Source organism: Miniopterus natalensis, chromosome 20 (genome assembly GCF_054644295.1).
Source record: "Miniopterus natalensis isolate mMinNat1 chromosome 20, mMinNat1.hap1, whole genome shotgun sequence".
Lineage (NCBI taxonomy): Eukaryota > Metazoa > Chordata > Mammalia > Chiroptera > Miniopteridae > Miniopterus > Miniopterus natalensis.
Window position 1 is genome coordinate 18,765,743 of NC_142100.1, and position 26,357 is coordinate 18,792,099.

Sequence of the window (26,357 nt, forward strand, 5' to 3'; positions counted from 1 at the left end):
ACCGACCACGTCCCGCCCTCGCTCAGAACCCCCCTTGGCACCCCGGGGCCCTGAGGAGCGAGCCCTGCCTCCTTTCTGTTCATGTTGACCCTCCCACCCAGGCTCCCGACCGGGCCGCCTCGCCTCCTCCCATCCCGCAGACTCCCCGCGCTCCCCTCGCCTGCGACAGGTTCCTCACCTCACCCTCGGCCTCGCAGCTTGGGGGTGACGCTGACATCTAGTGGTCAGAGGCCGGGTGCTGCTCAGATTCTCGGCACTGCCTTAGAGCCAAGGTGGCTGCTAGATGCTTTTTATTTTATTTTTTTAACATGCTCTAGACCGAGGCGGCTGGAAGAGAGGAGGGAGCACCGCAGGTCGAAAAGAGAGGAGTTGCGTTTGTCCCGCGGCAGCCAGGCGCCTGGCTCTGGACCCCGCACTTCGCCTCCAGGTGGGCTCCTGCTCCACGCCCGGGTGCCCGGCGCTCCGAGAGCACCGCGGGCAGCTGGTGAAGGCGCCCCCCGGGAAGAGTTGGGGTTTCTGTCTCACCCTAAGGCGGGGTCCCGAGCCCGCCCCGGAGGGGCCCCACGGGGATGGCCACCTCCTCAAGGAGGCGGCACTTCTGCCAGGGCTGAGCCATGGGTGGACCTCAGAAGATGGAGAGGTCAGCACAGGATCACGGCCACGGCCACGAGGGCAGGTTGGGCTCAGCAGACGTCTCCTTCCCGAGCCAGGGGCTCCTGGGGCCTCGAGGACCACCTCGGAGGTGGAGGGGTTGGGGGGGACAGCTTCTGGGGGGGAAGGGCGGTGACTCGAGCATGCACACAGCTCGGGATGGCCTCGGGAAACAGGAACGGGAACTGGGTGGTGACTCGAGCAGACCCCAGCCCCGTCCTCGTGAAGTTTGTTGGGAAGGAGGGCGGACAGATTGTGACCTGTTACAATACATGTGCAAGGAAGGTGAGGGGTCCATGGGGGGCCTGATGGGGAGACGAACTCTACGAAGATGGACCGAGTCGATGGCAATAATGATGAATATAAAGTGGCTACTCATGGTCTAAAAGAAAAACACTGCTGGATGAGTGAAAACAGTTAAAGTAATTACTATGCGGGGCTCCCCCACGCGCCCCTGGGAGCAGCCGCGTGAGAGGGAGCCCGGGTGGTCAGCCAAACCAGCCACTCGGGGGAAAGGGGTTGTAATTCAGGCAAGAAACAGACTCAGAGAGGTTGGGCCGTCTGCCCAAGGTCACACAGCTAAGTAGCTGCAGAGCCCTTAACATTCAGTGAGGCCTCAGTTGTCCTACCCGTTGCCCATATCTTCTGGTTCTCTCTGTCTCTGTCTCTCTGTCTCTGTCTCTCTGTCTCTCTGTCTCTGTCTCTCTGTCTCTGTCTCTCTGTCTCTCTGTCTCTCTGTCTCTCTGTCTCTGTCTCTCTGTCTCTCTGTCTCTGTCTCTCTGTCTCTCTGTCTCTGTCTCTCTGTCTCTCTGTCTCTGTCTCTCTGTCTCTCTGTCTCTCTGTCTCTGTCTCTCTGTCTCTCTGTCTCTCTGTCTCTCTGTCTCTCTGTCTCTCTGTCTCTGTCTCTCTGTCTCTGTCTCTCTGTCTCTCTGTCTCTCTGTCTCTGTCTCTCTGTCTCTCTCTCTGTCTCTCTGTCTCTCTGTCTCTCTGTCTCTGTCTCTCTGTCTCTCTGTCTCTGTCTCTCTGTCTCTCTGTCTCTGTCTCTGTCTCTCTGTCTCTCTGTCTCTCTGTCTCTCTGTCTCTGTCTCTCTGTCTCTCTGTCTCTCTGTCTCTGTCTCTCTGTCTCTGTCTCTCTGTCTCTCTGTCTCTCTGTCTCTTTGTCTCTCTGTCTCTGTCTCTCTGTCTCTGTCTCTGTCTCTCTGTCTGTCTCTCTCACACACACAGGCAACACCCCAGCTCCCACTGGGGATAAAAGTTACTGCAGCGGACCAGTTGCAAGTCACACTTTATTCACTCGCCAAGAGGTCTGGGGGGAGCCTGGGCAGCAGACCAGGCCCCTAGGGAGGAAACGGGGGGCATTAGTTGGAGGGGTGGAAGGCGCCCCGTTGGTGCCACTGCATGTCACGGATGCGGCGCACAGACTGCACCTGGGGGTGGGGAGCCCCAAAGTCACTGCTTTCCTTATAATCTCCCTTCTCCAACAGGTACTGCAGCCCGCGGTAGCCAGGGTACTGGTAGCCGACCCACCTGCAGGGCCAGAGGGGGGGGCATGGGGAGACAGAAGGGGAAACAGATGAAAAGGGGGACAGAGGGAGAGAGGGGGAGAGAGAGAATATCCTTAAGCCACTAGGAAGGGTGGAGCCTCCCAGTCCTCACCCTTTAGAAACTAGCCTTTGCTTTCTTCCTTCTCCTGACGGGAAGCTCACTACCTCATGAAGCAACTTTTGACTGAAGGCCTCATACTGGGATCAGAGGAAGGGGTGATCTCAAGTTCACTTAATCTTAGAACAAGACAGGCCTCTTATCCCAATCCCAAGCCCAGCTGCAAGGCTGAGAGAGAACTAGATAGGTCTGGAAAGGTCCCAGGAGCCTTCTGTACTCCCTTTGCCCGCCACCTGAAGCTGTCACTGTTAAGGGGTCACTCACTCTCTTCAGTACCTGATGAAAGTCAGTCTTCTCCCCAGAAAATGCCACACAGCCCTGGCCCGCATGGACCTGCCTTGCTGGCCTCTGAGCTCTGCTGCTCAGCCTCAGGTCCCCACAAGCCTGCCCTCTTGCTGCTCTGGCCTCTGCAGAGCCCCTCGCACTCACCAGGGGTCCCTCTTGACCCCCACAATTCCTGTTCTTGTTTGAGGTTCTCAGCTCGAGTCCCTTCCTCAGGGAAGAAGTCTAGATGGGTGTGATTCTTAAACGATTTACAGTTGTCCCCAAGTAGACTGTCAGCTACACAAGGAGAAGCCAGGCCTCTAACACAGTAGGACGCTCGGCACATTGAATCAGTGAATGGATCCATGAGTGAGTGAAGGGGACCATGAACACAGAACTTTGCATGCTCTGTGTTGGTAAACTACCCCTCTTGGAGGAACAAAGTCTTGATTTGTAGCATTTTCCAATTTCCCTGGTGTAAATTCTCCCACAATGGCTGATTACAAGTACCAATGACTCAACCACCTGCTTATGAAAATTCTGAAAAGTTAAGAGTCAGCTCTTGCCAGCTGGCGCAAGCTGGCCACAGCACGCCACTGCCAGAAGCCCATCTGGGGACCCCCATGAAATCCAAACTTGTCACTGTGGAAAAACTCCCAAATGCTGATGACGAAGGTTTATGTGCCAAAGAAGTTTAACTTGGTGGGAAATGACATGTTTTACCCAACTCAGGAATTCATGCATTAAAAGGCCAGCACAGTCTGCCCTGGCCAGGTAGCTCAGTTGGTTAGAGCGTTGTCCCAATACACCAAGGTTGCAGGTTCAATCCCCAGTCTGGGCACATCTAAGAATCAACCAATGAATGCATAAATATGTGGAACGACAAATCGATGCCCCTCTCCCTCTCTAAAATAAGTTTTAAAAGGCCATCAAGGGCTGGACTTCCTGCCTCTCACAGCTTTGTAAGACCACTCAACTCACCCCAGCTCTTCTGCTCCCCCCGTCTCTGCCTCACCTGCCTCCCCACCAACAGGAACCTTGGGGCTGAGGTTAAGGCCAAGGCCTGTCCCTCCAAAGGTAGGTTACTGCCCCAAAGGCGGGTCTGGATGGAACTTCAGGGCCGGCAGCCACCACGCGTGGGCGGATGGCATCCACACCCAGTTCCCCGCGTGAAGACTGAGGTTGGGAGTTTGCGGGGCACCAGCGTTCAGGGCGGAGCGGGGCTTAGGACCCCAGGTCCAGGCTCCTGGGGCGGGCGAGCCAGGTACGGGTCTGTACTCACGTGCCACTCTGCACCCGCACGGAGGACACCTTTTCGTGGTAGCCGTGGGCGTGGAAGCTGGGTACATCGTCATCTATAACCTCCATCTTCCTCCCCGTGAAGTTGGGGTTCTCGTAGAGGGTGATCTTGTGCTCCTGGCTGTCCTGTTGGTGGGGAGTGGGGGCAATCAGTGCAGGAGGGGGGAACCAGGGTGAGCCCTCCCACCCATCCTCACACCTGGAGTTGGCATCAGCTGCTACGACCACAGGCCTCTGCCCGGTACCCCCCCACGTGAGTGTCTATGACAACTGCCATTGAACAGTAGCTGTTTGTTGAGATCCTATTGGGGCTAATAGCATGTAACGGACTCTGCAAATTCTCCACTTTGGGGAATATTTGATTCTGAAATGTCATTTTCCCTCCCACAGCCTCGACTTTCTTTTAAAAATAAATGACAGCCACAATCTACATACACACACGCAGCTTTATGGTGCTTCTAGGAGACATTGACATATTTTGCCTTTCCTTCATCTCCACGCCTCTCCCCAACCTTCTGTTTCCGGACATTTTTCTTAGTTATCCCCTTTAATCCTTTAAACCACTCTTATGCCATTTGGCCGATGAGGAAACTGAGGCTCAGAGAGGTAAAGTGACTTGCCCGAGGTCACACAGCGGGGAGTGCCAGAGCCAACATAGGAGCCCAGGTCTGTAGAAGGCGAAGGCCCCTCTCCACCACAACCCATCCCAGAAGTCCTTTTAATAGTTACAGTGGCCACAATGGATTGAGCAATTGCTCTGTGGCAAGAGCTGTACCACCCTGGAAATACTGTCCACACAGAATAGAACGTGAACAGCACCGCCCCGCCCAGACCATTTTGAAATCTTGTGAATGGAGCCCGGTGGGGTTGTGCAATGTGGCAGCTCTCAGGCCAAGCGTGGTGGGATCTCAGGACAGCAGATATCCATATTCCCATTTTACAGAGGAGAATGCTGAGGCCCAGGGAGGGAAGTCCCCTGCCAATCAGAAGGGGCACACTGCTGGAGGTGAAGGTTTCTTTCTGTTCCCCAGGCCCCCTAACTCCAAGGTGACAGAGAGGAAGGATGAGGGACCAGGGGCTCACCACTTTGACGGGCCTCAGGGAGCTGAGGGAGTCGGTCCTCCGGCTGCTGGTCCATGAGTCCCAGCGGGGGTACTCGCCCTTCTCGAACACAAACTGTTCACCCTTGCAGTTGGCTTGCTCATAGCCCACCCAGCTGCAGCGGAGACAGGGCGAGAGAGAAGCTCACGCTTGCTCAGCTCATCAAGAACAGCAGCCCCGCCTAAACCCAAGTAGAGCAAATCCAAGAGCAGGAACGTTCCTGCCGGGCAGAAATATCTAGACGTCTATCAAAATCTTAACAATGGTTACTTCTGAGTTGTAAGATTAGACTCATATGAGGTTTTTTTCCCCTAAGCCATTTCTTCTTAATTTTAAACAATAAACAAGAATTAATTTAAAAAAATTAAAAACTATGCTTTTAAAAAGAAAGCAGAGAAGCATAAAATCCCTTTGAGAAATTCTTCCATCCAAGTACCGAAAACATACAACTGCAGGTCATCGGATGCAGCACTTAAACGGCCAGGAGGCCGGCTCTCAGGCTCCCTAGACACCCTGAGCATGGCAGGGCCGCTTCTTGGCTGTGTCGTCCCCATCAGCAGACTCTGATTACAGTAGGGACGTTGGACCCTGCAAAAGTCCCTGAGAACCTGGAGGTGTGGGCAGGTCGCCCCAGACCTACCTCCAGCCACACAGACTCACTGATCTGTGGGGTGGGGGTCACAGGTGGCCCCTGAGGCTCTTTCAGAGAAAGAGTGGCCAGGGGACCACGAAGAGAGGCCCGGCAGGCTGGGCTCAGCTATATGACATGACAGAGCAGCCACATCCTACTAATCCCCCAGGCCTGCTGACCCCCGAATGTATCAGCAACTCTGCTAAGACCCAGTACGGCCAGGATTCGGGAAGGGGGTGGGTACAGAGCGGGAACAGCCAGCTTTAAGCCTCCCAGGAGAGAGGACATTCCTGGAGCCAGAGGTTGGCAGTTCTGAAAAGGCCCATGAGAGTCACCGTGACCATCTCCCTGCCTCCAGGAAGTGGCTGACCTCAGGGCCAGGCTTTCCCCACAAGCTGTCCCTTCATCCTCAGGAGGACATGGTTGTCCTGATCCTACAGAGAAGGAAACTGGGGCTCAGAGAGGGAAGCCACCCAGCCCAGAAGTGGTGGAGGTAGGATTCGAACCCAGCTCTAACTGGCTCCAAAGAACACATTCTCCCAGCAGGCTGCCGGGCCCTGAATCCTGGTCCCCCGATTGCACAGCCTAGGAGCACGGTGAGGGCAGATCCTTCCAGCTTCCCAGCCCGGCCCCCCACCAGGCAAGGCCTCCCCGGTACCTACGGTCCAGCCTGCACCAGGACGGAGCCGGTTTTCTCCACGCCCGCCTCCTTCAGGTTGGGGCAGGGCCCACTGAGCTCATGCGAGTGGCCTTGGAAGTTCTCCTGCTCGAAGATGATGATCTGTAAGAGCAGGAGAAAGTCAGGCCCCGTCAGGATGGGGAGGAGGGAGGGCCGGGCAGTGGGGAGGGCACTCAGGGAAACTTAAAGGACGCTGAGGGTTCCACCTGGGGAGTCACAAACCAAATATCAGGTCAGATAGTCCTGGCTTAGCCAGTTACCAGCTGTGAGACCTTCAGTCTCAGTTTTCCCATCTGTAGAATGGGAAGTAAAGACAGATGGAAGGATTCAGAGAAGTGTAATGTCGGCAATGCTGGCGGGGGGAGGGGGGCCTAATGACGTTAATTAAGGCACCGGAGTAGGTAAGTAGCAGAGCCGAACTTGGAGCCTGAGCCTGTCTGACACTGCGTCCACCAGAGCAGCACTTGGGGAGCTCTAACGCGTACAGAGAGCCCCTGGGATCTCGGTCAGAGGCAGTTTCCAAGTCAGCAGGCCTGGGATGCGGCCCCAGAGTCGCCTTTGCAGCGAGCTCCCAGGGGAGGCCGGGCCCGCCGGTCTGCAGCGCGCAGGAGGAACAGCGAGACGCCCGGCCACACTGCCAGGGTGTGTCCTCCCGCTGGAGCTGGCCCAGTGCCACCGCCAGGCACCCCCTTCACCCCCCATCACCGGTAAAACCACACATACCCGCGCCCTTTCTGTAAGCCTCAGAGCCGCGCAGGTCTCCCTCGGGCCTCCCCCGGGGGTGCTGCTTCAGGGGCCTGCGCTTCCCTGGCCTCACCTGGTCCTCATCAGCCCCAGGCCTCAAAGCCAAGCGCTAACAGCAGGCCAGCTGCCACCTTTATCATTCCAGAAGGCACGCGGGAGGGAGGGGCTGCCTCGGGGTGCAGCGGGCTCAGGGCCGCGGGCTCCCGGGAGGGCAGCCCTGCAATCCGCATGGTCAGCCGGCTGTGTAAACACGCCCCTCTCTCCCAGGCCAGGGGTTAGCCACATAAAGCCAGGAAGGGAGGCCCATCAGGGCTCAGAGACAAATTCCAGGGGCTCAGTTCAGCCTTTACGGTCACTGACTCGACAACAGATGGTCAGGAGACACGGGCACTGACGTCGCCTCTGCTGCATCCAGCTGTGCCACCCTAGGAAGCAGCTTGGCTCTCTGAGCCTCGGCTTTCCCATCTGTGAAATGGGGGATCTCACCTGTTCTGCAGGGTTACCAGGAAGAACCAAGAGCATGGAAGCGAGAGGCCGGTTTATTATCCCCTGGCCTGGGAGGCGAGGGCTTGCGGGGCCGAGGAGAGCGGGGGATGCCGGCCTTTCCTCTCACCTGAAAGTCCTCAGAGAGCCCGGGAGCTTGGTATTATTAGTATTGTGCTTGTTTATTGACAAATGGATGCAACATTTTACACGTTTCCAACCCTTTAAACCTGCTGTCCATTAGCTACATAGTCTATCGAACAGGGGCAACTAGTCTGAATTAAGATGTGTTATCAGTATAAAATACACATGAGTTTGAAGACTTAATAGGAATAAAATAATGTAATATAGCTCCCTAATAATTTTTCTATTGATCACACATCAGGACATATTGGGTTTAATAAAATATGGTATGAAAATTCCCCGCATCTGTTTCTTTGTACTTTCTGCAGGTGGCTGCTAGGAAATGTTCGATGATATATACGGGGCCCCAGTTTTATGGCCATTGGACAGAGCTGCTCTAAATCATATCACACTGGCCTTCTCCCGGTGCCTCAGTCACCCCGCTCCTTCCCACCCCTGCGCCTCTGCATTTGCTGTGCCCTCTGCCTGGAATGCTCCCCTGCCCCTGCTCCCTGATTTCTACATGGCTGCCCCTGACTTGACCCGGGCCTCTGCTCCAATGCCACCTCCTCAGGGAGGCCCTCCCTAATTCCTTTAGCTAACACACCATTCGCATCCACCCCAACTCTCAGGAACCCTCACTCTGTTTCTTTGCAACACTTCTCACTCCTTGAAGTCATATATTTATTGGCTTGTTTCTTGCCTGCCTTTCCTCCAGGAAGCAAGCCTCTCAAGGGACAAGTTGGGGTGACAAAGGGCAGTTCCAGGATGGACGCCCTGCCCAGGGCCCCAGATGCAGAGGAGCAGAGGGCAGCCTGGGGGTAGAGGTTTGGGGCAGATTGGGTGTGACGAGCTTACACTGGGATACGATCCCACCACCCTGGGGAGGGCGGGGAGGCAAAGGGGCACCATTAGTAGCTGGCATGGGGTGGACATGCCACAGCCAGGCGTCGGGCTGAGTCTGTGTTCTTTGCCTCTTCGCAATCACCCTATGTCATGAATTCGATTTTCTTCGTTTCATGAATGAGGGAACTGAGGCTCAGAGAGGTCAAGTGGCTGGCCCGGGTCACACAGCACTGTGGAGCCAGGACTCACACCCCATCTCCCCTGCACAGGGCCTTTCTTAGCCAGGACTGGGGATCCACCTCAGCCCTGGGGGAGCCCATGGACAATAGGATATGGGGAGAGGGGTGGTAAGGCCAAGAAACTTGTCTCCAAAGCCGGAAGCTGGTGCTGGGAATCCTGGCCTGCCAGTCGTGGGTCAGGGAGGAGCCTTGGAATCAGCCCCCAGGGTGCAAGTGGGGGACACTGAGGCCCAGGGTGGGGCAGGAGCAGAGAGAGGGGACCTAGAAAGGCGATGCCAACCCCACTCTACGGAAGGGAAACTGAGTCTGGTAGAGGAGCTCTGCTGCCCCCCTGCACCCCTCCGTCATGGTACCCACCTTGGGGTTGAGGGGCTGTGGCTTGCCCGCTTGGGTCTGGTGGTCCGAGGCCATGGTGTCCCCTGCAAGAATGACCTGGAAGACATGGGGAAGCGGCAGTGAGGGCCCTCTGGGCCCTGGGCTTTCTCATCGGGGGACCTCGGGGCCGCACCCCTGTAGGCCCACCCCCTGCCTCTGTCTCCCTGGCTGCAGGTGGCCCTAGAGCTGCGGGGTCAGCAGGCAGCTGCTTCATCCTCAGCTTCACTTTTTGCATCCAGACCAGCTCCAGGGGGAAAAACAAAATCTTCTAAAAATAACGTGGCAAGTTAGAGCTGAAGCGGGGTCTCCAGGGGGTCCCTGTCACTCAGCTCCGAACAGCTGATGCCACGCAGATTGCAGACGCATCGACACGATGCAGGGATTTCTGGACTAAAGGAGAGCAGCGTGGGGCAAAGCTGAACCTTCACTGGTTTGTCTTTGCTCCTGCAAACTCAGATTCCCTTCCCCGGCCGCTGGCAAACCGCGATGCTGATGGGTGTTTAATGTTAGCAAAGAGCGTTCCCCAAGCTCCCCCCCGAGCCAGGCAGTGCCGGACCATCCCCCTACCTTATCCAAGCCCGGCAACAAAGGGCGTCTAGGACCCCTCTCCCCATTTAACAGAAGAGAAAACCGAGGCTTAGAGAGTCCAAGGCTTTGCCCAAGGTCACCTTGTCAGAAAGTAGTGGCACCTGGATTCGAACCCAGGTCTCCCACACTTTCCCTCAGGGGTGAGCCTGAGAGAAAAAGGCAAGGTGAGCGAGAGAAGCATTCTTACCAGTGACACTGGCCCCCGAGAGTGCCTGTGAGGCCCGGCCGGCGGGAGGTGGCCTTTATACCTTCCCCAGGAGCGCCGTTGCCAAGACGGGTGACCGCTGCGGCCCCGGGGAAAGCAGGGCGAGAATGGAGGATTAAGCCCGCACCAAAGCCCAGGTCAGCAAATGTCCGCAGGCATTGTGTCCCCACACAATAATGTCATTAGCTTTCAGATTTGGCCGCGCCGGGGGGTCAGGCGGCCGGGCAAGGGGATGCTCGCGTTTGCATGCATCAGCCGTCCGGCTGCCAGGGCAGGGGGCAGGCTGGGTTCACCGGATGGTCAGTCGAGCCCTGGGGGTAGACAGACAGGGGCTAAACCCAGTGGCCCTGGTAAAAAAAGCAAGTAAAAGAGGGTGATCTGGCAGGATCCAGCATCACTCATCCATCCACCCAGTCAACAAATATTTACCAGACACCTACTTGGTGCCAAGCTCTGTCCTAGGGGGTGGTGTCAGGGAGGGGACCTGCCCCAGCCTGGACCATCCAGGACAGCTCACGGGAAGAGATGAAGTCCTCAGGGATCGGGAGAAATTAGCCTGGGAAACCAGGTTGGGACGACAGTTCCAACGAGGGCAGGGCCCGGGCCAGGCGGCCAAGGTGGGCAGGGGCAGGGCCTATAGGGTGAGGACAGTGAGCTGCATTCTGCAGGCCCCTGGGCTGTCGCAGCGCCTGCTCTTCTTAAGGGGGATGCTCTCAGGACCCCAGGGCCCTGAGGTTGGGAGAAACCTCTGGGATCCCTGCTGCCAGGCCCACCACGGCCCGGTGGGCGCTTGGCCTTAACTCATGTTCCCTCGTGGCGGCAGCCTGCGTCTGGTCTGCCCAAAGATCAGGCAGGAGAGGGGACGGTGCCAGGCTTCGGAAAACCGCTCGAAGGCTCTTTCTCTCTACACCGCTTCCCAGCACCTGACATTACATTTCTCATTTATTAGCTGGATTTCCAATTAGAAGGGCTCATGGCTGAATACCTGCCTAAACAAAATGTGCTCTATCCATACAATGAAATATTATTCAGCCTGAAAATGAAAGGAGGTCCTGACACGTGAAACTTGAAGACGTGATGCTAAATGAAATAAACCAGATACAAGAAGCCAAAGGCCATGTAATTCCCCTTACAGGAGGTTCCCAGAGTAGTTAGATTTACAGAGACAGAAAGTGGAACGGAGGGTGCCAGGGGCCGGGGGGAGGGAGGAGAGGGGAGCTAGTGTTGAATGGGTGCCGAGTTTCAGTTTTGCAAAATGAAAAAGGCCTGGAGATGGAGGGTCATGATGGTTGAACAATGCGCATGTGCTTAACGCCACCCGGCTGTACACTTAAAATGATTTAAATGGTCACTTGTATGTTATGAATATTTTACCACAGTGAAAATAGTGTCAGCTCCCACCCCCTGAAGTGTATGGTCTCCCTGCTCTGGAGGCTGGGCGTCTGGCATCAGGGTGCTGGCCGAGCCACACGCTGTCCCCGCAGCTCCAGGGGAACCTTCCTCGCCTCCTCTACCCCCTGGAGTTGCCTGCACCCCTCGGTTTGTAGAGTCTTTGCTTAGTCACCGGGCCGCCTTCTCCCTGCATCTTCTCCCTGCGTCTTCACATTGTCTTTCCTCCGCGCATGTCTGCTCTGTGTCCAAATTTCCCTGTTTTAAAATGCCCTCATTTTAACTTAAGTACCTCTGTAAAGACCCTATGTCCAAATACGGTCACATTCCAAGCACTGGGGGTTAGAGCTTCGACATAACGTTTTTGGTACCCAATTCACCTCCTAACAGATGCCAATTAATATTTGCCGAATAAATGGATGGATTCAGACCTGGCTGTGCCTCAATAAATAAGAAAGAATTGCTAACACTGAGATCTTATCATAAGACAGATGCTGTTCATACTTAGCTCTTTCAGTCCTACAAATCCAAGAGGTAAGTGTTGCATTTATCAGTCATTCCATTTTATAGAAGAGGAAGTCGAGGCTCAGAGAGGTTAAGCAACTTGCCCAAGGTTGCAGTCAGAGTAGCAGAGTTGGCCTTTGTGGATTGAGCTCTACTAAGCTTGCTGGAGGACCCTCTGTCTGCTGTCTCATTAAATAAATTCAATCCTCACGACCGTTTTTGAAATAGATATTATTTCTCTCTCCTATTACAGATAGGAAGCTGAGGCGTAGAGAGGTTGAGCAACCTGTCCAAGCTCACACAGCTCCTTGAGTCAAGTCTCGGTCACGTTTGCATTCCCACTGCCTTCTTGGGACCAGCACATTGTAGATGCTCAGAAAATGTTTGTTGACCGTCTAAATTAATGAATGGATACAAGAGGAAGAGATGAGTGAAGGGGTCTTGGTTTGGGCTTCCCCAGAAGCAGATTCTGTGATAAAAGCGTTCAGGTTCAGGGAGTTTGTTGGGAAGTGATCCCAGGAAGTTCTGCAGGGAGAGAGGCAGGGAGGCAAGAAGGGAAGGCAGCCGACAGGTGTATCAGCGAGCAGGTTACCGCTGGGTCTTCTTGATATGAAGGGGGGTCATGTGATTCCTCCTGGCCTGTGGGTTCTGAGCAGACTTGACAGATATAATTTCCAGGCCTAATCGTTTTATTGCAGGTGCCAGACTTCCCAGGGCTCTCTCTTCCATTGCCCTTCCATTGCAGTGCTGCAAGTGGCAGAGCCTCCGTCGGCCTGGTTCTGTGACTGACGATACGGACAAGAGCCCCCGCTGGCCAGCACTGGGCAAGTGCCTCGTTGGGACGCCCAGAGCCCCTGCGCACGGTGAATTGTAAAGCCATTTCCTTGTCCGTCTCCCTCAGACTGAAGGCAGAGGCTGTGTCATTCTTGTTATCCCCACAGAGTAGATGCTCAGTAAAAAGTGTTAAATTATTATCAGGGAGAGGTGGCACCTTTCAAGGCTCATCCCCCGGATGACAAGCCCACAAGTGAGCTACAGTCACCAACAAAAGGAAGGTGAACCTAAGATTGCATTAACAGAGATATAGAGCCTAGAAGGAGGGAGGTGATGAGCTGCTCCCCAAGTATTACTCAGGCCACACCTAGAGAACCACTATGTCACCTCTTCCCCAGGCAAGGACAGGATTGTGTGGAGGGGAAAAAGTCTGAGCATCAGTCCAAGGGCTTAGGGATGTTCAGAAAAGGAGTGATGGGGGCAGTAGGGGAAACAGACTTCACTTGGTGTTTTAAAAAGATAACACTGTCTATGAGTTAAGACTTCCTGGAAATCCAGTGGCCCGAGAGTGCAAGCAACTGGACACCCGCAGCATGAGGGCTGGAGCGAAGGGCCTCCAGACGGGGGAGCAGGAAACGTCGCTGCCCTGGAAACAGGGGACAGGGATCCGCCGGGGCCAGAGGCGCGACTGGTCTGAGGACAGGTGGGGCAGGGCGAGAGTGGGGCTGGTCCCTTACGTCCCGCTGATGGCCCGGACGCTGGCCACCCGGTCCTGGAAGCCGTGAGCCCAGAGGCTCGGCAAGTCGTCGCCCACTATCATCTCCATCCTGCGGCCACCGAAAGCCGGGCTCTCAAACAGGTGGAGCATGTGATCCGGCCCGTCTGGGGACAAGGCCGTGGCGTGAGCCGCTGCTCCCGGCCCGGGACAGGGGTCGGCAGGCCCCGGGGATGGGAGAGTGAAGTGCCGCCGATGGTGCCCGCCCCACGCCCCTGCCTGAGGGGGGTGCCGGGCATGCCTTCACCCCCGAACCCGCTGCCAGAGCCTGGACTTTCAATCCGAGGCGAGAACCTGCTTGCCGTGTGGACATGGACCTGCCGCTTAACCCCTGCGGCCTCAGTTTCTCCACCTGTCCAGTGGGGTTAGCATGGCACCAATCTCCTAGGGCAGTTGTAAGGATTCGGCGATAGAATGCATGTTAAATTTTAGGTGGTGTAATTATTATTGAAATTATACTGATTAAATCCCACCGCTCGGGCACTGCGCTGGGTGCTGGGCCGCGTCCTGCGTTCTCTTTCCACTGCACCCTGCTGTTTACCGCAGGGATGGAGGCCTAGAGGGTTCTAAGGGGGTCACAGGTCCACTCCCCCGCTTTACAGATGGGAAAACTGAGGCCAGGGAGCGGAAGGGAGTTGCCTGAGGCCGCACAGCGGGTCTAGAACTAGAACTCGAACCCCAGAAGGCCCAGGGCTGTGAGGAGGGGCTGGGGGTCCAGGTACTCACGGCCCCGACTCCACCTGGATGGAGCCCACCTTCTCCAGCAGGCGTCGGTCAGGTCGGGGCACTGGGCCCAGAGCTCGCACCGCTTGCCCTGGAAGTTCTCCATTTCGTACACGGTCACCTGGAAAGGGCAGCATCCCGAGCGTCACACGGGGGGGGGGGGGGTCCCGGGCCCAGCCCCTGTCCCGTGCTGTCCTCTATGGGGCCAGGGAGGGAGGTCCTGTCCTCAGCTCCAGCAGCTCTGCCTCCTACCAGCCTGGACCAGCACCGCGCGGGCTTGCGCTGCCCCCTGGCGGCCACGGAGGGCACCGCCCGCAGAAACCTCAGTTAAACCCGGACGGCTGCTCTGCAGGAGCCGCTGGGAGACCCGCCTGCTGGCAGGAAGCGCAGGGAAGCGAAGCCGCCGGCAGCCAGGAGGGAAGGTGGGCCGCGTCCTACCCTGCTCAGCTGGGGCCAGAAATCTGTATGTCCCTTCACGGGAAATATCCCCACTTTTAAAAGCCTGTGCAGGACAGACGCGTCGGCAGTTTGCGACCTTGGGTTGACCTTCGCCTGCCTGGGTCCAGAGAGGAGGGAGCTGTAAAGGCAAAGGAAGGTGCGGCCGCCTCCCCGCCGCCAGCCTAGAGGCACAAACCGTCTCTACAGGAGGTCCTTGGGGAACATCTGCTCTGGCTTTTTCACAGATATCTATACATGGAAAGCAGAGTTGGTTTCTACCCCTGAACTTGGGATGCAGTCACCATCTGCTAGGGATGTAAGGGGCAGACAGAGGTGGGGACATGACCCCCTCCCATCAGATCCTTCAGGATCCTGAGGACCTACTACGCGCCTGGAACTGTCACCTGCCACATTTCCTTAGCCTGGAGTTCTCAGCCTCAGCACTATTGACATTTGGGGCGGCATCATTCTTTGCGGGGGGGCTGTCCTGTGCACCGCAGCACACTGAGCAGCACCCCTGGCCTCCACCCACTAGGTGCCGGTAGCTTTCCCTCCCCTCCTTCTGATAACCAGAAATGTCTCCGTCAATGCTAGGTGTCGTCTGGCACCATGCCCCCCAGGAGAACCACTGCCTTAAACTCCGGCCCACTGATGTTGCCAACACCACCCCCAGTTTAGAGAGCCGAGGCTCAGGGTTGTCGCACAGCCAGGAGGTGGGAGGAAGATCAGCTCCGGGCTGAATGGAAAGCCCACTTTGTGTCCACAGGCCCCCTCTCCAGGACCCAGCCACCCCTCCCGCTCCTGGCCCCCAGCTCGGCAGTGCAAGGGAGAGGCCATTCATTCGCGCACCGACACACCAACTTCTCCAGTGCAACTTGCATCAAAGCTTTATTTGCTGTTTTCATAGTCTGAACGCAACATCTCTGTACATGCAAAGGTCATCCAGTTTTAGGGCAGTTGGCTAGATTCCCAACTGCTCCTGATGTGCGTAGGAAACCTCTTTACAGTTACAAAATATAAAAGCATTTGTCAACATCCAATACTCGGTGAGGTCCAGGGAGGCCCGCGGTTTCGACATTAAAAATATAGGCTTTTTTCTAGGTGAATTCTCAGTCACATGATCCGAGGTTCTCTCTGGGCTTGGGTAAAGTGCCTCTCGTCCGCCTTCGTGCAGAACTCCCAGGGCTTGTGAATTCTAAGGCAATTGCAAGAATGCCAGCAGGCAGGAGGCTTAACTTCCCTACACACCGGACCCAGGTTCCTTCTCTGTTGTGACTCAGCTCTCTGACGAAGGGACCCGGAAGAAAGGCTAGGAAAATATATAGTCTATGTATATATGTTTCCACTCCCCCATCTTACAAAGCATTTTGAGGGTCAACATCATGTGGGAAGTACGTGACCTCTAGAGGATTGGTAGGATTTAGGAAACAGCACAGTACAAAATATCTCCCGTAACACAATATATTACTTTTGTGAGCCCCTATTTACAGGATCCATAAGGCTATGTGGAATGAGATTGTTAAAAAGCTCCAATTCTTCTTTAGACAATGGCGTAATATTTCTGAGCGGGCGTGATGCCAGCAGAGATTGTCAGAAAAGTGCCCATCGGATTTGAGGAAGATGTTAGCGGCACCAGCTACAAGGGTAGCTATTTAAGGAGATTCTGGGAGGGCAGGGGACAGAGGTTCAGGGGTGACCTTGCCAGACACCTCAGGCTGACCTTCTGGACCTGGCTTTCTGCCCCACTCCCTGCAGGGACCAACCCAGGCAAAAGAAAGATATTTCTAGAGGGGTGATGGGGGCAAACGGAGATACAGACTGGCTAAGACTGGGCACACTCATCCCCACTGGCTCTCCATGTCCGGAGCCTCGGCCTGCCCACAGTTCCAACAAGCAGACTCCGAGCGGCTTCCCAACACGGAGCCTGAATGCATCACTCCCTGAGGGGATGGAGCCCAAGGTGGATCTTCTTCCCGGTGTCCAGCGAGCGGGTCCTGCCTGCTTCAAGTGGCTCCCTCTGCCTAGTTACTGATCGAGGTGCCCTGGGACTTCTGCTTTCTCATTTGAACACGTGGTGGGAGAGGAAAGGCACAGAGGGAGAGAGGTTCTCCATCACCAAAGCAACTGGCCACTGCGTCAATGTGGGGGGATGGTATTTCCCATTGGAGAGCTTTCCTCCTGCCTCCCCATCTCCCCTCAGGCTCACCCCAAAATGCTAGTTGACAGAAAGGCAACAGTCATCTAGCTTCCTGCATTAAGGGACAGGGCTTCGTGGGAGGGGCCACAGGGACTGAGGGGAAGACACAGACACTGGTGAGGGAGAGGCAGGCCTGAGCCCTCTCCTCGGGTGGACACCGTCTTCCACAGGGGCCCGAGTCGCTTTAGGAAAACGTTTAGTTCGGCAGGAGATCTGACCGCACACCTGTGGGGTTTAGCTTTGCAGTTAGGCCCAGCTCCGGGGGCAACCTGGGCGCCCTGGTGGAAAATGTAAAATCGCAAATGGGCCAGGCAGCTGTCAGCACCGGGTGGGCGCCGCTGGGGTCTCCTTTAGGAAACCACGCTGAGGCTTTTTCTAAATCCCTCGCACAGCCTCTAAGGTTTAGGATCTCAGGCCCGTGCCTATTTCGGTTCCCGCTTCTTCGAGATACCCGGAGTTGGCCTCAATTCCCGGGGTGCACAAAAGGAAACACATCTGTCCGAGAGCATATGACTTGGTTTGTTCCCTGGAAAACATCCCCATCTGACTGTCCTTTCCTCAAATCCTAGACAACCGGAGGCTGTCAGTGTCAGGTCAGCATGACTCAAAATTCCCAGCTTCGCAAACACCGAGGTCTCCCCCGCACCAGGATTTCTCTGGCGGCACCGAGTCATTTCTCCACAATGCTGACGTCTGAGGCTGCGCTGGGAAGTTCACAGGCCAGAGGCCTCTGCTTCCTTAGGCAAGAGACCGTGAGGCAGGGGCTCCACTGGAGGGGAAGCTACAGACTCATCAAGAGATCATGTCAAAACGCTGACGTGCACAGGGCGTGTGTGGAGAGAGGGAGGGAGGAAGGGGGGGACAGGAGGAGGGGGAAGGAGGGAGGGAAAAACATGGGGGGGATTGTGGATCCATTGCAATTTGCTTTCTGTGCGAGACTCATTTAAGGAGAGCCGAGGGCCAGGGGAGGAAGGTGAGAGGAGAGTAGGTGACTTGATTGCATACAGATGGTTAAGGCATATTCCGTTGGTCTAAAAGGAGACAGATTTCCAGAGAAACTCGCTCACTCGAGAAACTAGCATACAAACCCCTGCTTTCCCCCAAGGAGCAACCCTGGTTTAGAAAGAGCACATAACCCACAGGCCCAGCCACCTGCACAGGCTGAGCCCCAGTCTCTCTCCCCTCCCTGCACTGACCTCAGCAGGACCCAGGCTGGGGGCGGGAGGGGGAGCCTGCTCTGCGGGGGTCGCTCCTGACCGGCTGTGACTGTCTGCTCTGCGGTGGAGAGATGGGGCCGCAGGAAATAAAAGGCCAAGCAGGATGTGATGTGCGGGGCTTCCTCCAGGCCGTTTAAAGGGGTGGGCTTTGTATGTCTCAGTCACCAAGGAATTAACAGGACTTTTCTTTCCAATCGAGGTGGGGGAGGCGGGTTAGGTAAAAGGTCTCCAGGTCAATCTTGTTTTCAAGTGCTTTTCTCCCCTGTTGGGTAAACTTGGGCTAAGCCGGGACTAATTCAGAGCCGAGAGTTGTGCGTGGTGAGTCCCGATACACTCCCTCAACAGAATGGGTCATGTCCTACTGCCCGAGATGGTACCCAGGGGCCTTCCCACCTTCAGAAAGACAGAGAAAGCAGCAACCAAGAAAGGAAGTCGGGGCCCGAACACACAAGAAAGCCCCTACATCAACGTGGCTATGAAACGTGAGCAACAGAAGTCAACCGAAGCAGCTCCTGGAGGAATTAAATCTCCAAATGGGCCACTGAGAACTGATCAACCACTTTGCAGCTGTTATCAAGCAGAGCCCAACCTCCGGACGCAGTGCAGGAGGCTCCCAGAAGCGCAGGGGGGTGGGCCAAGGATCCTACAACCGCCCAGCAGTGGGCAGCCAACGCTCAGCCAGCGGGGCGCCAGGAGGGGGGCCCCAGTCACTGTCCAGGCTGCTGAAGGGAACCACTCCCCACCCCCGAGAGAGGGGGGCGGAGGGAAAAGGGAGACGATGGAAAAAGCATGACAGGTGGGCAAACAGAGACTCCTGGAGAGGTGGCCGGGCAGAAGGGAGGTATGTTTGACACCATTTGCAAGCAATGGATTTGTGAAGAAAGATTTTTCGCCTTTTGGGAAGTTGCTGAGGGGTGGGGCATGCAAGTGCCCCCCACTTCCGATCTGGCCAGCGCTGCGCATGGATCCACGAGGAAACTGAGCCCCTCGGCAACCACGGGTGCCCCATGAGCTTCCCACGCATCTCCCTCACCAAAGGGCATCTCCAGGTAAGGTTGGCACAAAGTTTATGGCAACTCCAGGCGTGGCAGGTGGCCAGCCAGGCATTTCTGGGGCCTTGGGCTTCACGGGGGGAGGAGGCTGGTGTTGAGAATCTCCAAAGAGAAGAAAAGAGTAGAAATGGCAAGAAAAAGGGAGGCAAGGGAAACCTACGCTCTGCCACCCGGCACCTCTGTCCAGAATCCCTGGCCCGGGGGGCTCCCCTCCAGAGCAGCGATTTCAGCAAGGCCCTCCTTCCCTTCATGTGGACCTGAAAAGAGCACTTGGTCGGATGGAGTTCAGGGGGAGGGTGGAAAGAAGAAACACAAGAGCCCCTCGGTCCTGCGTTTGTTCGGAGGCCAGTGGGCCCGGCTCCTCCCTGCCTGCAGCTCAGGCCGTGTTAGGAAACGACTCAGGAGAAAAAGATTCCCGGGGGGGTCTGATGTCTGGGTGGGAAAGGCACTGCCATGGGGGCTGCAGTTTGTGAACCCTGGAGGCCAAGGGACAAAGGTCACTCCGCAGAAATCAGAGCTCAGAATGAGAAGAGGCCAGGAAAATATATACAAGGGCGGCAATCAGAATTTTTAAAAAGCTCGGGTAGGGGTGAGATAACCTGAGATGATCAGATACTTCGGGCAACACAGTCACACCCCCCCCTCGGGGTCCTCAGTGGAGAAACATAGGTACGTGTCAAATTTCAGGGAAAAATTGGCTGAATTATTGCTTTATCACCTTCTAAAGCAAACAAAAATGACTCCCAAGAAGAGAGGTCAGCGATGCACACAGCCCCGCCGAAACGATAAATACCAGGACAGGGGCACTTAAGAATCGGAACTGCTGATCCTTCGAGAGGGAGACAGAACTGGCCGAATAGAGAATCCAGATCCCCAGCCCCGTGGTGCTGCCTGGGACGCGAAGAGAGCGGGACACAAACGGTTTCTTCCTCCCTGGAAATGTCCTCGTGAAGGAGGCCTGCCTGGGGTGGGCGGAGGAGGGACTTCCACAGCCCAGGCGTTTTCTAGAACCGGGGGAGGCAATCCAGCCTGGCCCCGTGTTCCCGGAGCTGCGGCTGAAGTGGGCAGAAATGCGCATTTTTACATTAAACAACAACAACAACAACAAAAAAACCACAACCAAACCGCCAGCATGGACATTTCTGGGCAGCCTGGCTTCTTTCCCAGCCTGAGCTGCTGTCGGGGGAGACGTGCAGGTGCTCGAGGAGGGGGCCCCTCTGCCCGATCCGATCCAGGGAGCGCCTGCGGGCGGGGCCGCGGGGAGCGCTCTGCACCGACCGGAGGGGCCCAGGCAGGTGCCGCTGTGCAGGAGGGACGGCAGCAGAGTGGCCTCGTCGTGGGGGTTCTGACAGTTAAGGCTTCTGATCATTGGACGTGGCAGTGTCCCGTCTGGAAAGGAAGGAGAGTCCTGTCAGCCGGGGAGCAGTGGCCTGATTTCTCTCCGCCATCCGGCCCTAGAACTCTTCCTGGCTTTCCCCCCCCCCCCCCCCCCGACGGCTCCGCGAGCCACAGGCCTGGAGAGATGAAGTGGCTGTTTCGTTGTTGTTGTTTGTTTGTTTTTAAGGGGTGGGATGGGGAAGGAGGAGGAAGGCCAGATACAGTGGGATGAATGTGACACCGAGAGTCAGGTCAGGGTTCCAGCCTCGGCAACCTCACCTGATCTCTGGAGGCTTAGCTACGGTATCACCTGGGCACCACTAACACAGGCTCAGTCCCTGATCCCGAACCCCGGAGCGCAGGCTTACTGCAGAATTTAGATTTTGGGGGGCAGTTTATGATTCACAAATATACACACATACATGCATATGGGCACATATATGAACATTATGTGACATATCGTGCAACACCCCATAACCAGGCACACAGTATGCCTGCAGTGTCCTGTCTGCATGTCCCTAGGAGGTGGGGACACGGAGCCTAACAGCACTAAATCCATGCAGGGCAGGTTTGTCTCTGGGGGAGCGACGGGACGCCTTGCTGTCCGAGCATCCTGGGTTTCAGTCTGTGGACAGGAGCAGGTTCCCGTGCTGCTCACATGGGAGCTGACTTTTACAGGACGTGGACCGTGCTCCCATCCCTGGGACATACGGGAAGCACTTGGGTGCATCCACAGCGAGCCCTTGGGACCACTCAGCCACGTGGATGCTGTCACCCCGTTTTACGGATGGGGAAACTGAAGTCCAAGATGTTTGGCTGCTTGGGACCTACACCAGGGAATTTCGAATCGTTTGGTTTTTTTTTAATCTCTTCTTTTTAATCAATTTTTAATTATACAGGGAGTATATAAATGTAAAGGTTGATAACTTTTCCAATTAAGCTGATCTTGACGTCCTGCCCTCTCATTTTATAAAATGGGACTGAGACGCAGGGAGAAGAGAGGCCAGAGCCCCTGTCATCTGACTCCCTGCCCCACCACCCCAGCTGGTCCAGCTGTGACTTTATCCCCAAGAGGAGACAGATGATTCCACGCCCTTTACAGGAACCCAGAACACCCACACCCACGGTGTTCCTTCTCTTTCTTAGGGTGCAACATCCCAAATCTCGGAACCTTTGCCTTCCCACCCAAGTTCCCTGACCCCTGGATTGCAGGCTCCGCCCAGGTCTCCCCACCAGAGCCCCTCCATACCTGGTCAAGCTTGGTTCTCATACAGGCTTTGCCTCTTCTTAGATTTTAGCTCCTTTAGCCACTGGGGTGAGGGCTCTTCTGATCTGAAACCACAGAGCCAGTGAGAGTCAAACACACGTACACGTAAGACCTGGCTGCAGCTGACAGAGAAAGCCCCTGACCCTGTGGATCCTGGAGGGCTCAGGGAAGCTGCTGACCTGGCTGGGAGTGGGGAGGGGGTCTGCAGGGAAGAAGAGGCTCCCTGCACAGATAGGGGAGCACCCCAAGCAAGCCTTGCCTGATGGTGGCGGCACAAGACCAGGTACCAACCAGGTCTCCAGTGGTACCTCGGAGCCCTGGTCTCCTCCAGCCGGGATGCTGATTCTGGAGCCAGGCCTGCAATTCTGGCGTCCCCAGAGCTAGAAGGGACTATCTCAGCGTGGTCTTGTCCCTCTCAGCCTCTGGTCCTTCTGTTTCCCACAGCCCACTCTGTGCTCTGTTAATACCCACTCCTTGCAGCTCCTGGCAATATCGGGTCTCCGGGCCTTTGCACATGCTGTGATTTCAACCTGGGACCCCTCACGCTGACCCTCTGTGTGCACCATGACTCAGCTCAGGGGTCTCCTCTTGGAAACCCTTTTCCACACCCTTTACGAATCCTCCCTCTATGACAGGAGTCAAAGAGCCAGACTGGAAGTCTCCTTGGAGGGTCATAAGGTGTCTGTTACAACCAGTCAGCTCTGCCAGTTGTATCAGGAAAGCAGCCGCAGACAACCCATAAATGAATGGGTGTGGCTGTGTGACAGTAAAACTTTATCTAAAAAAAAGATAATGGGCTGAATTTGGCCTGTGGGCCATAGTTTGACAACCGTTACTCTACCACGGCACTTATTATATGACAAGGCCAACATCATGAATAATCCCTAACTTTTACATGTTAACAGGACTCATAAGAATTCCACATTTTTAAAAAAAGAATTCTACTATCCTTTATTGAGTGTGTCTACAAGCCAGTGCAGAGGGCTTCACCTATTCTTTCTCTTTTCATCCTCATGACCACCCTGGAAGGCGGGGTGATTAGTCAACCCATTTTACAGATGAGGGAAGTGAGGCCCAGGGAGCAGAGTGACTTTTCCCAGGGGATGCAGCTCCTAAGCAACACAGCTGGGAGGAAGTCCTGACGGTGTCACTTAAACTGTGCTCTGCACCTCCACCCCCAGCTGCTGCAGTGCCCGACCTGGGAGCCCCAGGGGCAGGCGCTGTGCCAGGCCCACGTCTGTGGGGAGCAGGCCTGGCCCAGGAATGGGACAGTTGCTCCACGAAGGGCGGCTGAATGGAATTAAGTTTGTTTCATTCAACATGGCTGTGCCCTTTGCTCCATTTTCCCAGGTCTCCCCTATTCTGCTGAGACAAAGGCGCATCCTTGGAGGGCAAATGCCTCAGTTTCCCCATTAGTCTGAAGAGGTCTGGACCCCATCGGCAGTTTTGCAACCATGGGGCCCTGGATGTCCGTGCAGGATGTCACCTCATCCCCAAGACCCCTCACCTCTCGTCCTTCTCAATGCTCGTGGGCAGCACACGACTGCCCAGCTGGAAGGGGGACTTGGGGGTCTTGGGCTGGGGGGTCCAGCCAGCGGTCTCGCTGGGACTGTCCGCCTCTGGCCTCTTGTGCAGCTGAGCCTGGGGAGAGAGGAGCCAAGTCTGTAACCACCTGTGGTCTGGGGAAGGGTCCCATCCCAAGGCACTGTCATTGCACAGTGAGGACAGGGCCTCCACAAGCGGAAATGCGGGGGGGGGGGGGGGAGGAATCATGGGGCCTGTTCTTTCTGGGTCTTCTGCTGCCAGGTCAAGAGTGGCTCTGGACGTGAGGTTTGGTACCTTTAGCACAGCCGGGTCTACGCCTGGAAACACAGGCATCCTCTGGGGATGGCCAACGGGGGTCCTCTCGGTCCTCTTCTCCTCCTCATCTGACTCCTCTCTCCTGGGCGATTTCTCATCTGTTGCAAAGAAAAGGGAGCTGACGTCATCGGCAGCCCCCATGTACCGAGGCCTGTGCTCCAGAATCTTTGCGCATAGACCCTCATGCCATCTTCACACCAACCCTGACAGAAGGCGTTACTGGCCCATTTTACAGATGAGGACAGACTCAGGGGCTTGCTTTCATGATCTTTCTTCTCTACAACTCTTGCCAAAGGATGTTGACAGTAAGGCAGGACGGGTCTCCTCCTGGGACTGGGCATAGACAGGCTGGCTCCTGGCTCATTTCTAGTCGGGGAAATAGAAGGAACCCTTGGGCGGAGGCAGGAGAGGAGCCAGAAGTGCTTTCAGCTCATGATACACTGGGGTCATGCTCTCAGAAGAGAGGGGGAGAGACTCCTGTGTCTGTGGAAGGGCTGCCTGGAGCTGGACCAAGAAGCCACCCTCCTTTACCCCAAGCCCCCCTTTCTGGGACTTAATCCCATAATCGAGCTCCAGCCTCGTAGGTGGGACTTCTGGGAGATAGACTGCTTGTCCCCACTCTTCCAGGTGTGAGGGTCAGGAGTTTCAAACAGGGAGGAGTAGGGGCAGGAGGCAAGGCCTGGTCCTCTGTGGCCCTGGGCCAAGCAGGAAACTGGGGCATGTTCAGAAATTGTACTCCCAGGCCTTCCCCAACCCCTGGCTGGCTCCTCAAGGCTGCTAGGAATCAGGAGGCTGCTGCAGTGTTCCAACAGGGTGGGGGGGGGTGGAGGGATGGAGGGGGTAATTATGTGCTTTTAGGGGTAATTGCGTGCTTTTTGTCACCACTTTAGTCTTTACTTGCTCCAAACAGCTCTGTAAAATTTGGCTCAGAAAACCAGGAAAGTGTGCAGAGAGGAGTCTTATTCAAGGCACTTAAACATTTCTTTGAATAAAAGACATGAGATGGGAGAGGGAGAGAGAGCCCTCCAAGCACTTAAGGTATCCAGTCAGAAGCTGTGCCCCTCACTCAGCTCTGAGCCTGGCCTGCATCCTACTGTTTGCCTTGAGCAAGTCCAAAGTGAACAAAAGTGCCTACAGCATCTTCAGGGGGACTAAGACTGTTTATGTGTAGAGTAAGAGGGGTCACCTACTATGGTTTCCAAAACAAGAAAAGATTTTGCTTCTTAAAACTCTTCCATGTCTCTCTATCTACAGATAAAGCTTAACTCCTTGGCAAGGAATCAAGACTTTCCAAGACTTGACCCCTGCCTACTTTTCCAGTGTAATTCCTGCTACCCCCGGCTTGAACCACTTAGACCCTGCCACACATGCAGGATGTTCTTTCCACACCTCTGTTCCTTTGATCCTGTTAATATTCTGTCTGGAATATCCTTCCCTGGCTAATTCCTACCTGCCCTTTAAAATTTGGCTCAGGATTTGATATAAAATGCAGCCAAAGAAATTCTCAGAGGAAAATGCATAGCCTTAAAATAACTCATTAGAAACCAAATAAGACTGATAATAAACTGAAGAACCTAGAAAAAAGACCAGCAAACAAACCTGAAGAGAGTATACAATGAAGAGAGTCCCAATTAATATATCATCCTTCAAAAAGAATTTTTTTTTTAACTTAGTTTCTAATAAACTGTGAAGAATTTTTTTAAAAATCACAGTTTCCTATGTAATTATGTTCTAATATCCTACAGCCTTCAGTCAGGAAGTTCTTTCTAGTGTTTAACCTCCATCCTTCCTGCTGTTCAGTGAGGTATCTGTGGAGGCGAGGGGTGTACCCGTTGAGTCCTTGAACATCCATGTGCTGTCGTCTTCCTCCTCCAGGGGAGACCTGCTCTCTGACTCGCTGAGTCGACTGCGTCGGAGGGAGTGGGAGATGGGAGCCCGGCGGCGGCTTCTCTTGCTAAGCTGCACCCGGGTCTTGAGGGCACTTGAGTCGAGGACTGAGGTTTGCTTTGGGAGCAGCAGGGAAGAAAAGGGGGAAAAACAAAGGAACCATTCATTGAGGGCATCACCCAAGAGAGGTGTGTGTGTAATTTCACTGATGCACAAGATCCTATTTAGGTGGCAGCAATTCTATATTTTAATAATACCTTAACACCCGAAGTCAAAATTTCTCCATGAAACATACCACATACATTGATTATAAGAATCAAATGATGCTTGATTGCCCTGGCATTGTGCCTGGCACATAGTGGGCACACAATGGAAATGCCTTTCCCCTCCTGGTGACATCACATGAGCACACAAACTAGAGCAATGCTCAATACATAGCAGGAGCTGGACAAAGGTTTGTTGAATGAATGACTGAACACATCACCTAATTAAGTCCTTATAATCCACACCGTGTCCATGTTTATATAGTGGGTGCCCCCGTGGAAACTGAGCTTGTGTCTTTCCCTGTCTTTATCCAGAGGTGCCAGCTGACCATACTTAAGGAGGGGAATCCCCTTGGAGGCCCTAGAGGAAGCCCCGCTCCCAAAGCAGTGGTGCTCTTTTTCTGGGGGCAATCTGGGCAGCGTCCTGGAAGGGGCGGGAGCAGGAGGCAGTTGGACCTGGGCAGCCGGCATCCTGGAGGGCAACTCTGCTTGGCACCTGGAAAAGCTGAGTTCTCGGGGCTGCCCCTGGGGACCCATACAAGGGCTACCCATGCCTCAGGGGGTCTTACCTTCTTGGAACCACTACCACCCATTTACAGAGAGATTTGGATCCCCTGGTACTAGGGACACATCCCACTAAAGCAAGACCTTGGTGAGAACACCCGGCAGGGCTGTGAGGTCAGAGCTCACCTAACAGGTGTGGGCTGGGATCAGTGTTAATTTGAACACATGTAATTATATCTA

At 55.2% G+C, this 26,357-nt stretch overlaps 2 protein-coding genes across 2 annotated transcripts in view; both read right to left on the reverse strand.

Annotated features, from left to right (window-relative positions):
• Positions 1-2,009: 2,009 nt before the first annotated feature.
• Positions 2,010-9,900, reverse strand: LOC107533854 (beta-crystallin B2). Its single transcript, XM_016208710.2, has 6 exons — positions 9,873-9,900; positions 9,080-9,154; positions 6,271-6,389; positions 4,960-5,092; positions 3,860-4,002; positions 2,010-2,178 (listed from the first exon to the last, which is right to left on the reverse strand). Exons 2-6 carry the CDS (start codon positions 9,131-9,133, stop codon positions 2,010-2,012), a joined length of 618 nt encoding a protein of 205 aa, XP_016064196.1. The 5' UTR covers positions 9,134-9,154; positions 9,873-9,900.
• Positions 9,901-15,354: 5,454 nt separating this feature from the next.
• The window catches only part of KIAA1671 (KIAA1671 ortholog), an 86,932-nt gene continuing 75,929 nt past the window's right edge, over positions 15,355-26,357 (reverse strand). Inside the window, exons 7-11 of the mRNA XM_016208706.2 lie at positions 25,293-25,467; positions 23,443-23,561; positions 23,111-23,244; positions 21,586-21,668; positions 15,355-20,348 (exon numbers count right to left, since the gene is read on the reverse strand). Coding sequence (XP_016064192.2) covers positions 21,590-21,668; positions 23,111-23,244; positions 23,443-23,561; positions 25,293-25,467 — 507 coding nt within the window. The 3' untranslated portion in view covers positions 15,355-20,348; positions 21,586-21,589. The remainder of the gene's footprint in view (positions 20,349-21,585; positions 21,669-23,110; positions 23,245-23,442; positions 23,562-25,292; positions 25,468-26,357) is intronic.